The sequence below is a fragment of the Apostichopus japonicus genome, chromosome 20 (assembly GCF_037975245.1).
Source record: "Apostichopus japonicus isolate 1M-3 chromosome 20, ASM3797524v1, whole genome shotgun sequence".
Taxonomy (NCBI): Eukaryota; Metazoa; Echinodermata; class Holothuroidea; order Aspidochirotida; family Stichopodidae; genus Apostichopus; species Apostichopus japonicus.
In genome coordinates this window covers 30818320-30833572 of record NC_092580.1, presented here as the reverse complement: position 1 = coordinate 30833572, position 15253 = coordinate 30818320, and the positions used below count along the sequence as shown (strand labels likewise).

At 37.4% G+C, this 15253-nt stretch overlaps 2 protein-coding genes across 2 annotated transcripts in view; one reads left to right on the top strand and one right to left on the bottom strand.

The window, feature by feature from the left end:
• LOC139960897 (5-aminolevulinate synthase, erythroid-specific, mitochondrial-like) overlaps positions 1-9187 on the top strand; it is a 24083-nt gene extending 14896 nt beyond the window's left edge. The window contains exons 5-11 of the mRNA XM_071959566.1: positions 700-928; positions 1603-1787; positions 2471-2650; positions 3642-3806; positions 4583-4722; positions 5228-5356; positions 6515-9187. Coding sequence (XP_071815667.1) covers positions 700-928; positions 1603-1787; positions 2471-2650; positions 3642-3806; positions 4583-4722; positions 5228-5356; positions 6515-6757 — 1271 coding nt within the window. The 3' untranslated portion in view covers positions 6758-9187. The remainder of the gene's footprint in view (positions 1-699; positions 929-1602; positions 1788-2470; positions 2651-3641; positions 3807-4582; positions 4723-5227; positions 5357-6514) is intronic.
• LOC139960898 (mitochondrial potassium channel-like) lies at positions 8692-15253 on the bottom strand. Its single transcript, XM_071959567.1, has 2 exons — positions 14671-15253; positions 8692-13592 (listed from the first exon to the last, which is right to left on the bottom strand). Exons 1-2 carry the CDS (start codon positions 15061-15063, stop codon positions 12795-12797), a joined length of 1191 nt encoding a protein of 396 aa, XP_071815668.1. The 5' UTR covers positions 15064-15253; the 3' UTR covers positions 8692-12794.

Here is a 15253-nt window from a genome sequence, read left to right as displayed (position 1 = left end):
ATCCTTTATGAAGACTTAGCTTCTGGTGGCACTATTTGATATTTCCATGGCAACCAAATGCATTGGCCTTGCTGTGACCTCCATCAGACTGATGTTCTTCAATGTTGTTTGAAGCTGAAGGTGGAATGTTTATCAACAAGTTGTTGGAGGAGGCTTTGATTGTATAGAAAACCATAGGCTGAAGGTCATATCAATAGTGTGCTGTGTTACATGAGCTTGGATGATAGCAATGAAAGTCAAGATCAGTCACTGATATAGGAAGTTATTTCTAATAAGAGAGGGATGTCATGAAGAGGACAACCAGGCTACAGTTTGGTATTATTGGTATTAGGTTTCATGCACAGAGGGTAAGCTGATTTTATAGTCACCTGACGTGCTAAATTCCCAAAGAAAAGCCGTTTTGATAATATATATAATCAATAATAAAACTAATGACTCTAATATAGGGATCAAACAGGCTTGAATTTCTCTGTAATATGAATTCTTAAAAGAAAACAAAAAGAAGAGAACCAAAAAAAGAGAAAAAAGAAAGAAATATATAAATAAATAAGGAAAAAGAGGATAAAATGCAGCTCTACCTACCCATTGGCATATTCTTCTGGCAGATTATGACATAAAAAGTGTTGTTCAAGCTCTTTGTATAGAGTGGATGTAGAATCACATGTCTATATATATTTTTGTATCTTGCTCTCCAAATAGTCGATGGGACCTTTAACTATGAGGTGTTCATGAAAGAAGAAATTGAAAAGAAGAAGCTGAACCACACCTATCGCATCTTTAAGAAAGTGAACCGTCGGGCCAGTGAGTTCCCGTTTGCGGAAGAGTTTTCCAAGCCACTGACCTCTGGCCTGGGTCAGGAGATCTCTGTCTGGTGTAGCAACGACTACCTGGGTATGACCCGGCACGAGAAGGTCGTTAAAGCTGTGCAGTAAGTAGTCTTGTCAGGTTCACTGAATCCTTTAACAAAATTGTGAGAGTCACTTACCTGTCTCCACTCTAGTTCCACATTTGTATCTACTAAGGCTTAAAAAAACCAGAAATCTGATGTGACTTTGAAAAGGTTTTTTTTCATCATTGCCTTATAAGTAGTAGCAGTTTTTTGTACCCCCCTCACAGCAAAACTTGCGGTGTTATTTTAGTTTTATCTGTCACCCTTACCTTATTGAGAGCTCCAAGTACCACCAGTATCTGAAATAACTTTATCGATTAGAGCCCGACAAAAAAAAAGTATCAACAAATTTGAAGTTGCTGCAAAACACTGCTGGTTATTGCAGTGAACAGATTAATCCTCCTTTTTTTTCTCGTCAGATATGAGTAACTGGTATTATGCACAAGGGATGACTCATAGTTAATGTTCAGTGTTTGCAACTTGAGGGCAAATAGGTGTACTGATGTAGTAAACTGCATGCTTGTTATTGCAGCATGTTTGACACTAATGCCTTTATTGCAGGCAGATATTGTCTATGTTCAGATGCAATATGTTAAAGTTGTCACTGAGCTACCATGTACCCCATTACTCCCTTAACTTCTTATAAAGGTTTCTGAGACATTTGATGTTAATATGGCTGTTCAAACGATTCTCTTTTCATCTTTTACCTCAAGGGACACTGCGGCGAAGCACGGGACCGGTGCAGGAGGCACTCGTAATATATCAGGCAACACTACCTACCATGAATCCTTAGAGGCCACCGTCGCCCGGTTGCACCAGAAGGAGGCTGGGCTAGTCTTCACTTCCTGTTTTGTGGCTAACGACTCTACCCTGTTTACTTTAGCCAGGGCTCTGCCAGGTAAATGACTTAGTGGTTGTGGTTTTATTTGAAGCATTTGTTGTGTTGGATACTTATTCTGTGAGTTTACATTTAAATTGTATGTGTAAACATTACAAGACAATGGTTTGTATGTAGCTGCAGAAGAATCAACTGGTTTGGCTTGTAACTTTATCATTGCCTCAAATACATTTTCACATCCCAAATAAAGCCTCTTTTATCTCTTAAAGCAAAAGCACATTGATTAAAGATTCATATACACCCAAAACTTAACTTGAATCACACAGACAGTTTGTTGTTAATTGGAGTCGTCAAATTTTGCAAATGTACGCTTCTAAATCCTATTTTGGTGAAGAGCAGTCTTTGAACCAGACCATGGTGTAGTGGAATGGAAATACTTTGCACCCAAGCATTGTTAATATTGAGTTTCTTTTTGTCACTATGTGACTACCGATGTGACTATGATAATGATAACATCAGCAAATAAAACTTAAATGCTGTCATTTATCACTGTGATCACCAACATGTTTCTTAGGAGGTCACAGCATCATAAAAAACCAGGGCTGTAGTCTGGAATGGGCCGGTCGACAGTGCTTACCAAGTGTGCTGAACATGGTAAAGCAAATGTGCAGTTGTTTTGAGATTTTCCCTGTAAGTTGAGATGTAGGAATACAATAATTTGATTCTTTTCATTGTTTGAATAGGTTGCGAGATCTACTCAGATGCAGGAAACCACGCCTCCATGATCCAAGGTATACGAAACTCCAAAGTGCCCAAGTTCATCTTTCGCCACAACGACACCGAACACCTTGAAGAACTGCTGAAGAAGTCGGACCCCCTGACACCCAAGATTGTGGCCTTTGAGACGGTTCACTCTATGACCGGTGAGACTTTTTTGGCTTTTGAAATCTTGTAGAAAAGTGGAGATTGTGATAAACACATTCGTGCTTTGTAATGTGCACGTGGATAATTAAGTTTACTTAAACTGATAGGTTTTCCAAAAAAAACAAAAAACAGGAAATGAAAAAAACACATTGTAGGAAGTCCATACTTAAACATGTTGAAAATTAATTAGGAGAAAAACATGAAATGTACCAGATCTAATTTAGTGGAAACCTTTTCATATATTTAACAAAATGGAACTTTCTCAAAAATTGGGTTCTAAATCCTTGTGCAGTTGGAGTTCTAATAGTAGCAGCAATTCTAAGAGCTCTAAAATATGCAGGTTTACCTTTGCATGAGATCAGCAATGTAATAAATTAATCACATGTTATCCTTCTTTTGAGTAATTCCTGGTATGTTTGCTCATTTGCTGAGGTTTGGCAACTCACTGCAGAAACTGCTTTAACTGACAAACATTACATTAAAAGAAACTCCCCCTCCACCCCCTCCACCCCCTCCAGTTTTGATCTCTTTGTAACATGTAGAAATTACAAGCTGCAACCTGGTATATCTAGGTGCAGTTAATGTTGCAGTTGGTCCTCAGGTAGCAGACTTTGTGTTATCCATGCATATGATATAGTCCAAGTGTTTGATATTTTTGTAGCAAACATCAAGTAAGATTTGAAGTTCTATGATTGTAAGGAAGGAAGGAACAGAAGTGAATTGTATTGGTTTAAAATGGGGAAAAGAGACCTTTTGCTTATGTCGGGGAACTTTATTTTACAGATGTTAATCTCTTGTGAATTGTGTGAATGGGGTTGTAGTAATGTAACACCACTTCAGCTGGGTTCTAACTTCCTGTTTGAACAGATGTTGATCGATTTTGTGTTTACAAGAGTTAGTCAAGTGTTGTTTTGTTGACATGTATCAAGTAGGTCTTTGCCTTGAGGTGTTGATGATCAAGTTGTTTATAATTCTTCTCATCATCGTCAGGTGACATTTCACCCCTGAAGGAATTATGTGACATTTCCCACAAGTATGGAGCTCTTACCTTTGTGGATGAGGTCCATGCCGTTGGTCTCTACGGTCATCATGGCGCAGGAGTTGGGGAGCGTGATGGTTGTCTGGAGGACATGGATATCATCTCAGGAACTTTAGGTATGCAATGGGTGTTGTTAGAGCAAAGTACATTACTATGAAGCCAAATATGTCATTAATGCTGTAGAGAAGAAACCTATGTATGCAATGGGTGTTGTTAGAACAAAGTACATTACTATGAAGCCAAATATATCATTAATGCTGTAGGGAAGAAACCTACTGGCAACATTTGTTGCACAGAAAGTTTGAGAATGCCTATTAGCAGGTGTGATTTTCAAATGGAGGGAAGTGAGAAACAGGAAGTGATTGTGGAGGGGGGAGGGGGTTAGTAAAGATGGGAATGGAGGGGATGGAGATGGGGAATTTATTGAGTGAGGTAGAGGATTTAGGGTGGGAGAAATGTAAAGGTAGGCAGATGTGTATTAACTGTTATCAAATGGAAGGGAAACAGGAGGGTGGAACATTCTACATGAGGCAGTTTGCTATAGTAACAGAGAGTGTGGAACACTTGTCTTTCTTATTAGCCTTCTAGTGTTTTATTTACTGTCAGTATACAGCAGAGATCTCCATTCGACTAACGTGATGATTAATTTTTTGTACGGTTGCTTGAAAGGCTAGCTAACATACTGGTTCCCAGTTTTGTTCCGGTTTGGTCGTGGTCTACATTCCGTCCATTGACAGATCTATTGTTACTGTTTCAGTATTTTGTTATCAACAACAATAATGGACTAAAACATTTAAGACCATCGGGAACTGATAGCCAGTATGTCTGTGGACAGTGTGATGGTTTGGTCATTTTCAATTCATAGAGGTCATCTCTCTCTCTGTATCAATAGGTAAAGCCTTTGGGATGATCGGTGGTTACATCGCTGGCTCAGCCAACCTGGTGGATATGGTGAGGAGTTATGCCGCGGGATTCATCTTTACTACTTCGCTGCCACCAATGGTACTTCAAGGAGCAATGACTTCGATCGGAGTAAGTAACCGATTTCATTTCACGACCTCATTCCACTCCCAAAACGAGATTGCCGTCAGTTGCTAGTCACACTGCTCTCTAAGAAATCTTTGAAGTGTCGCTTCTCAACCAGAACGGTGCAGTCTTGCCTGGATGATCATTTCCTCATTTTATAAAAAACTGGTAAACTTTAGAGGAATTAAACAGTTGCAAGTAGTCTTTCAGATTAAAATGATTAAAGCTATTAGGAATACTAGTATTAGGAATAGTAATTGTAACCCAACTACAAAACTGTGGGTAACTGGTATGCTTGCAGCATCCCTCAAGAACCTTAAATCTGGGTTTCAGTTTCTTCACACCTATCACCTAGAAAACTCACTCATGCTTCTATAATGCAAGTCAGTTAATTTTATAGTTTTGATCCTGTCATTTGTATTTAGATCAGTCCGTTTTGCTTCCATCATTCTGTCAGAATTCAAAAAAGTTTTCAAAAGTGTTAAACAGTCAGTTATTTACTTTTTGTCAGGTCCTGGCTGGCGAGGAGGGTCGAAAGCTTCGTAGCCGTCACCAAGAGATGGTGAAAATTCTGAGGACCAAGTTACTGGATGCCGGTATTCCTGCTGTCAACATGCCCAGTCATATCATCCCAATTCACGTAAGAACACTGCTCTCCTCTTTACAACTAGCCCCTCATCCTGTTGGGTAATATTCGGGGAATAATTTATCCGGTGTCACATCGTAAAATGCTATGAGAATCGGGTAAATTGCTAGACAAGTGCAAAGATGCAAAGCCTTTTTTTTTGGTACTCACGAACAGTAGTAATATGTTAGGGAACCTTCGGAGCCTTCAAAACTACCATACAAAATTTGAGCGCTAAACATTTTACTTATGTTGGTGAGCAAAACAAATGTCCATATGTTGTTCAGGATGTTAAAGGTGACGTTATAAAATAGTAGGTTCAGATACCATCGGTTTGTGAATAGTGGATTATTCTGTGGAATCATAGAATTCTTTATACCATCTCAGGTCTTTGGATTCAATTGGTGAAGGACACCATGGCTAATTTGGAGTACTTACGCATGAATCGATTGAAATGATCATTTTACAGCTCTGTCTAGGATGTAAGAATAGCTATCGAACCCAATTTTGTCACCCCAAGCTTTGTGCACGTGATATGAAGTTTCTGGTACCCATACCTACTATACTACTACCTTGTGTGTCTTTGATTTGTGAAACATGACAAATTTCAAGGTTGAATCATTAGTTTATTTAAAGGACAACAATCCTCATATAAATTGATGGTAGATGCCTGATCTATCCTATCGGAGAATGATATTAGCCATGTGCAACTGTACATAATCAGGAATGAGACACTGGTGCTGTATCACTTGAAACTGTTGGTTATATGGTAGGGGCATCCTTCAAGGGAGGGGATGTAGGGTATTTGGATGTTAATCTCATTAGTATTTACCTACTGTATGCATTCTTGGTAGATGCCAAGGCCTTATCCAGGTTAGCCTATTGTTAATAGGTTACTATACCTATGATACTGGGTAGATAGAAAGTCACAATGTAAGTAATCCTAAGAATAGCTAAGCCTTTGTAATCCTTAGTAATACTAAGTATTTATTGTATTCTATGTAATCTGTACACCAAGGAATGTCATATGTCTCCGTGACAGATGAGAAGATTAGATCAGTAGAGCATACACTACCACGGTTTGCAGTTTTGTATTCCCTGAGTTGTCTTTACATTGGTTGTAGTAGATGTTGTTTACATTTTGGTTGTTGCCGTTTACCTCCTCACTCGCAGGTCGGTGATCCTGCTGCCTGCACTGCCGCTGCGGATACCCTGATGGAGAAGCACAGTATATATGTGCAGGCTATCAACGCCCCTACCGTGGCACCTGGGGAGGAACGTCTCAGGGTGGCACCCACTCCTTACCATACCCCGGAGATGATGGACAAGTTTGTGGCGGCAATGGTGGACGTCTGGGAGACCTGTGATCTACCTCTTAACAAGCAGGAGAGCCCTAGCTTTGGTCAACAAGTTTAGATGGCTATTGCCTGTTAACGATTTTAATGAATGGTATTTTGATTTAAATCCGATATAATCTGAATAGAATTTACTGTCCTCTAGTAGACCTTTCCCCAATTCCCTCTAGTAGGTATGAAGGCATCAATAGTAGCAAAGATTCCTTTTTATCAAGAAAACCCCTTGCTTTCATTAAGTTGCTGTAATATGGTGTGTATGAACTGAATTTTTTTTTATTTGTTAAGATGGTGACTGGTATGAATATTCAATTATCTCTACCTTTCATGTTTAAACTTAGTCTAATTACAACTGCTTTTATCGTTCTGTTTGGATTCATCCTTAGGTAAGTTTCTTTGGCAGAGATTGACGTATAGAAGGTTTCATGTGAATCATGTTTTTTTTAAACAGTTTGAAAATGATAGTGCTAGTGTATGTAAAGTGAGCCTTGACATCAAGTGAAGTCCTGGACACCCTGACTTTTTGCCCTTGCAATTTTGCAAGTATTATAATATGGAATAAATAACAAACTACTACGGTCACAAAAAAAGATGTAGGAATTTGTCAAGAAGAGAAAGAGCTTGTTCACACATGTATGTGAAAAAGGATATGCAAGAATGTTGATGGCTTGGCCGTTTCTGTTCGCTTAACATAAACTTCTTGCGCATTCAGTGACTTGAGTTTTGACTTTAGATTTGGTGGATACACATGACACTCAATGCTTTCATAAACTCTGTGCTTCAAATTTTCATCTTTAAATCAGGAACGAATCTTTCTATTCAGTAATTGCTGCAAAGGAATGAGAGCCCCTCACCCCTCCCCCGACCTCCTGCCACCTCCAAAAATAAATAGCAAAAATATGACAATGGAATGTTTTGATGAGTAGAAACAATTCTCAGTATGTGGTGGTTTACAGGGAGCTAAGCTAACTTGGCTGAAAGCATTTTCACCATTGCATTGGTTTACAATCAATGGCAGCTTCTTCAAGGCATTATAGATAACTATGTCATGTCCAAACATTCAGAAGTTTCTTTTTTTATGTGGGACTGCCATCCAACAATAAATGTTCAGAAATTCCATTGTTGACAAGACAGTTGAAATTTGTTAATACAATACATTGCAGACAGTATTCGCTTACTATATTCAGGTTTATTGTGTGTCGCAACTTTTTGTGGATATATTGTAAGCCCATTATTTCTCATCCTATTTTATATGTTTTTTATGATTTGGTTTCAAAGTTTTGAACTGATCTTCAGTTAGGAATAATTTGAGAGAAGGGATAAGCTCTTTCATAGTCATCTTTCACTTTAGTTTATATGAAGTCAATAAATGAAAACCCTCCCACATTGCTTTCAGACCGGTTGAATATTTTGTCACTTGAACGATGTAAGCGCTTGTTTTAGGTTAGTTATAGGTAAGAATTTATATATATAATTATTTATGTATATATATATATATAGATATCTATATATATATATATTTATGTATATATATATATATATATAGATATATATATAGATATCTATATATATATATGAACATACATGCAGACACTGTCTAGTACAAAGGCTATTTGTGTTTATACCTTATGCCCAAAACATCTCTCCAATCTGAATGTACCTCAACCAAAACTATCCATTTCAAAGAGATGTTAGCTATTGTACCAATGTAATATTGCATTGTGCATTCATAACAGCCAAGGGTAGTATATTTTCTAGTTCTGAAAACAATTGTTGTAAGGTTTTCATCTGTTTTAAATTACTCGGCCCTACTCTACGTTTAGTATGTCAGCCTTTCTTGTTTTGTGGCAAACATTAAAAGTATGCAAATTTATCATTTAGTTATCAGACAAAATGTAGGTTCAATGGAATTGACCTCATGTTCACCACCACCACCATCTAGCAACATTTGTCCACTGCACTAGTAGATTCACAGAGCCAGTGTCCAGTTTGGGTGCAGTTTTGATATTTTCTTCAAGTCAAGTGTCAATTTAAATTTCCCTTTGTATTTTTAATTTTGTTTGACAGATTTTTTTAAGGAAGAGGCTGAATCGAGTCTTCATTTAAAAAGTAATGCATCTTTGCCCTCTTACAAAGCCACCTGATTGTTTACTGTAACCTATACTCCCCTGTCAGAATTATTTGTGGAAAAAGAAGCCAACAAAATTTGATTCTGGGAACAATGGTTACACATTCTCTAGAAATATTTGACAATGATATCAGGCAAATATTTTCCCACAATATTTAAAAACCAGTGTTTACGTATTTTCTTCTGTGATTAGCTTTATCTAGATATTTTATCAATAGTCGTTTTCAATGTATTAAAATTTGTTCAGCCTTTATCATTACTTAAAAATTATATTACAGAATATTTTTAGTAGAATATCAATGATGGAAAGACTATGGAGACATACTAAGTAGTAGAAAATATATGGTGAAATTACATGGTATGAAACTGTTGTTACTTTTCTTCTTTTGTTTGTTGTGGTAACATTTATAATAGCCTTGGTGCTGGGAAGCACTCCATCGAGCTGGAGGCTGGTTGGTAACAACAAAAGGTTATCCCCCCACAAGAAAAGTTATTATTTGTGAAACAATTTTAGAAATTTTGCATCTTATCTCTTCTATACAATCTAATAGTGAAGGTGACATTGTTGAATAAGCTGAGGAAAATATTTTTGGGCATGAGGTTATATCATTCAGTCCCATTCTTCCTTACCTATTTCTAGGTGCAGATTAGATAAACAGGAGGGGATGTGGTCCTTAGGTTGTTGAAGCTGGCTCCCATGTAGGGATGGGGAGTTTGGGCTCTGAAAAGAGTTAAAATTGTAGGTCAGTGAAGTGGTAATTTCTTAGACTATAACTCGCAAGGTATGCAAAATATTACTATTAATATTTTGTGTGGGGTTGAAAAGGAGGGAGTGTACAGTACACCCCTTGGATATGCACATGATTTCCTTGGTGACCAATATACATGTTGTCATTTCCCTAGGATAGTTACCACTCAATAGATAGTACTTCTTGATGATTTGATATATCTACAAATTGACTAATTTGATTGCCCATTGAAAGTTATCAAACAACTGCACACGCACATCCAAACTTGGAAACATTGAAGCGTAACATAGAGGAGGGTTATTTAACTGTCAAACTGAGGTGGACTTTTACCCTCTACCAGGTGCAACATTCAATGTACAGGTGACATAATTGACCATTCACATAATCTTATGACCATGTAAATTGGTCAGTGAATCATACTCCTCTTAACTCTTGTCAGACAAAGTTTTCTAATGCTCATTATAAAAGATCAAACCTTGCTTAATTTGCTCTAATTTTAATATAGGGTGGTTATTATTCAGTATTTGATAGGTCTAACAGAAGTTTCCTGATTCTTTGACAATTTTCCTGCTGTAGCAGAACTCTTTGCCTTATGGATAACCATTTCATATGAGGTATGCTACCAGTATGAGCCCTCAGTATTGCACCAAGGTTTTAACTGTTTCTAAAGGTTTTCAAGTTTTTTTTTCAAGGCTTCTGAGTGTTTCAAACTAGTCCCAGACATTGACAAACTTGTGTTAAATGGAAGAATGTACAGTAAAATAATGTTTATCAGACAAAATACTTTGAGAGGGTTGTGGAAGTTAAAACATGGCTGACAATTACTTAACTATCCAGAATATTTTAAGGTTGTGTAGGTGTCTTTTAACTGCTATCTTTTTTCTACTCTGCTGGCTGTCAGTATTCACTGTTAGACTTGACACCAAAATAGTAGAAAATAGCATCATCCCATATTAGCTTGTAAGGCTTACAGAAAGTCAAATGCAAATTAATGAAAGTAATGATTTTTCTGTTTCAGATCTATATTTGAATCAATTCAGCACATCATGGTTCTAATGTATCTAAAATGAATAAAAGCAACACACTTTAAATATTTAACTGAGATATCAGACGAAGGCTGGTATGATTATGACAGGAGTCCAGATAAAGTAAAATATGTTCCGTTGAGAGGTGATTATTTTGTAACAAGGGATAGGGAGGATTCTTGTTTGCCCAGAAAACCCCTCTAGAAATTTCAGCAACTTAATTTATTCATAATACAATGAGAGAGAATTGGTATAGGTCAAAGGGTAGTAGGACAGAAAAACCTCTTTTTTAATACAAAGCAAACATTTTTCATACGACTGCCAAGATGAGATCTGCTCTATGATGGATGAATACAATGTCAACTTTTGACTCTTAATTGATGATCAGCAACATTCATCATCACAAATGTAATTCATTCAACTAATATTTACTGAACTTTGAACTATGACTTCCTTTGAGTTTCTTTTATTACATTTCAGCATTAAAAAATTGCAGATTGGACATCACAGTGAAGTTAATCCTACATTTTGAAGATTAAGAAGAACATTGGGAACTACTAATGAAGTGATGATGCAGTAAAGCTGCATGCTGTATGTCGAGCAAATCACACTACTTGTATTCAGACAGTCAAAATTTATAATAAACATTCACCTGATTCTGTCCCATTCTGACATAGATAAACTTCTAAGGAACCCCTCTTCACTTCTCCTCCATTCCTTTCTTTTGGCCCCATCTTCCCTCCACCCCACTACCCCCTACAACACCTCCCCATCCAACATCTTATTGTACTGAATATGCATCACCAATTACTTACTCTTAATATCATTAATAGCCTATTGAAACATGATCTGGTGACAATAAATGTACCACTTGCTCGGCTGGTGAACTCTCTTTGCTTACAAGATCCAAAAATGATCTGCACAGCCTTCCAAGGCATTAACCAAAGTAATACAAGTCAGCTCTGAATAGTGAATGAAAACATGATTTTTTGCACATTCAAACCTCTCTAGTGAATACAGAGAACAGACAACTTACTATAGAGGTTACATCTATCTATATTGCACAAGAAAAAATAAAAGGCAAGTACTGACATAGCACTTACATTCCAGTTGCACAGACAACAAGAGTGGTTAGGTTGAAACAAACTGTTTATGTAAATACTAGAAGCATGGCTGGGTAATTCTTATTATGTTTGTTATGATTTGGACTTATTAGAGTTATTAAAGTCATCATGATAACAAATCCTCAAGTCACCAATATCTTTCTTAGAACAGGTCATAAACTATTCAAATGGCATATGAAAACTACTGTGCAAGGTGGTGGAGATATCTCCTAACAGAATATCATAGCTGCTTGAATTTTCACATATATCTAGAATAAACATTGCCACCACTATGTAGCATTTAGAATAATATTTTAGCATATGCAAAATCTACCTCCAATGAGAGAAAATAAACAGTGTAAATACATCAAGAAAAACCTAAAAGAATTTAAGCATGTGTGGCTTGATGATGCAACACATTTAGACTTGATCAAGTCTCCAGCCTTGTGTGCGAAAAGTGTTAAATATGTGGTATCTCCCAAAGGAATAAGGTTTTTGTTAGCTGTTTTGGGGAAGAACTTCATCACAGACCTGGATGGGTTTGTATTTCCTTTAAAGGGTCGTTATCATTTGATCATCAATGTTGGTACACCTTCTGTTAATTACCTAACATGCCAAGAACTAATTGGAAATACTTTTTTCTTCAAATTTCTGGTTCTCTTGGTTCATAACTAACTAGAAAACTGACTATTTAAACTACTGAAAGTTTTGCATTGTAGAAGATTATTGGGTTAAGACTTGTTTTGATAATTCCAAATTCTAACATAAAGTCAGAAAAAGTGCTTTAATCTTGCTTTGCACCTACTGTATCTGAGTAAGAATTAGAGACTTTATCTTCTTCCAACTTTCACAAGTCCTGATTTTTTTTTTTTACAAATCCTAAAACAATTTGACACTACACTTTGATTGACATTATCTATAAATGTTACATTTTTACATAATTTCTAAGCAGTATTATGAAAATATTTCTTCACTTCAAGGTGTAACATAAACTTGGATGAAAACCTAGCAACTGAATAACCCAACTGCAAATAGAAACTTTGGAAGATATTAAAATAGGCTTTCAACTATTAATTTTTCATATACGCTTTAATTTTTACTTAAATATATTATATAAAACTGGTACTGTGAGAGCAAAAGCACCATAAACCATAACGACAGTTGCTAAGGTGCTCATCTTCACCTCCCATTCTAGCTTCTGCTCTGCATTCCCTATCAATTCTTCAAAGGTACTCATATCACCTGACCCACCCATTGAGATTGCTCTGTGAATTCCTTTCAGCTCATCATGAAATGATTTCTCATGTTTTTCCAAGAGCTGACTGAAAACCTCTTCCTGAGATTTCAGTTGACTTCCTGTTTGGTTGATTATTTTCTGTGAAACATCACCAAGACCAGTTCCACTATTGTCAGCAGGAGTCATCTTTTTCAAATCCTGTAGGATCGTCTTCAGTTCATCCCCTGCCCCTCCATCTAGAAAGGAAATCTGCTCTTTCAGATCGTTCACCATACCCTTCAGATCTTTCGTCCTTCTCTGACTGATGAACGTTGACCCGATGATACCGAGGACCGTTCCGACGACCGATCCGATGATTGACCAATACTTTGTCTTTTCCTCTTGAGCTTTCTGTTTCACGTGACTCTCTCGGACGGCAGCTGACAAACGGTCAAAGGTTTCTCTCTCCTTATCCAACAGTCGATGGTGTCTCTCGTTCACCTGCTTTTCTGTTTGGATCGTCTTATGTTCCTCGGTCGCATATTCCAAAAACTTTGGATCATCTCGAGGCGTGCGATCGAGCCTTGTCCTAATAAGATGCAAATCTGATTGTATGTCCTCTAGTTCTTGCCTGGAGTCTTTTACCTGCTGTCTTGTTTCAAGAAATTCCTTCTCTGTCTAAAGAGGGAAATAAGACGGGAACATGGTTACACTTTGAGTGTTTCTAATTGTTAGTCCTTTAAGCTAGATATCCTACTTCTGTGCATACTTTTGACCACCATGTGCATGTCTATCAACATTAACACTTATATACAGTAGGCCTACAGTATATCAGGCACTTAATCTGTTCAAATGCACACCCAGGCATGAAGATATTTAGATCACCAAAGGAAATGGCAAGTCTAAACACCTCATTCAGCTCCCACAAGATTGCAACTTTTTTCTCCTAAAGGTGATATTAAATTATTGGATTAAACATACTATAATTTTGATCGACTAGTACTACTCCTACAGTACTACTACTAGCATGGCAACTTATGACTCAGTAGCAGACCCGTCAACTCTCCCGGTTTTACTGGACTAAGACTCCCGGTTTTTACTCGAATCTCCCGGCCTCCCGGTTTCATATTCTATTCTCCCGGCTTTTTAATGTTTCATCACTTGCAACATTTCTGAAAATAGCCAACAATTAGTCCTATGCTTAGTAATTCCCCACAGTAACGCTGAACAGGAAAGGCTATTCAGTGTAGTTCGCAAGAACAAGACAGACAGTCGGTCAAGTCTCAAGCTTGATGGGACTCTATCTAGCATACTAGCCACAGTACCAAGAGTCCACTGTTCCCTGTTTCAAATGGAAGCCTACTAAAGAAACCTTGTAGAAAGCGAAGCTGTAGTAACACATTACATAATGCACAAATTTGAAGAAATCTATAAACTAGCATAGGTCTAGGTCTGGTGTTGGCTGGATCTATATTGCCAGGGTTGGGTTTTATTGGGGCCCTGGACACTTTTTTCAGTTGTCTGGGAAAATATTGGATCAACAAAAACATATTCTTTCATTTTATAATGTAAGTTGTAATACTATAGGTCTCGTTCTAAGTAACAAATAAATGAAGTGCCACAAAAATCGGGTCCAATGTCAATCACATAACTGTCAAATGTTCCAGTGGTTTCACCTGCGGCTTTCCACACCTCTGAAAGGGGTGGGTATAGCACTAGTCTAGACAACCTAAACTTAGTAAGAAAAGTTATTTACCATTGATACTCTTTCCTGTGCTTCCTTGACATCCTGAACGCCAATAAAATTCTCGTATGATGCAAGCCATGTAGAAACGAGACTGGTATCAGAATCATTCACAACTTGTTTGGATCCTGCCTTTTCCACCTCCGAGGACATACTTCTCAATGTCAAGGTTATACCGGTCGGGTGCAATATTCTGCCAGCAAATCTATTGTTACATTGATGGACGATTGGATTGTGAACATGCCTTTCGTTTGAAAGGCTTTTACTTGAAGTTGAACTAGGCCTAGTAACAAGAACATGATAAACGTTGGACTTGCAATGCAGCTCAAACAGTGTTGGGAACCTTTGCTGACCAAACGATGTTGCGGACTGAAACAATCGATATGAAACAATTTTTCCTGTCATTGTCAGGCAAATTCCTTACACAGACGGTAAGATTGGAAACTTAGGAAGGCAGTAATGATACGATAAAGATTGCTAGTTCGAGTTTTTGCACCAAAGACAGAACTAACACTAGTAAGTAGTAGCAGTGGCCTAATGCATATTCTGGCGGTATGTACAGTGCAGTGCTAGGCTATACTGTCTTTGAAGCGCT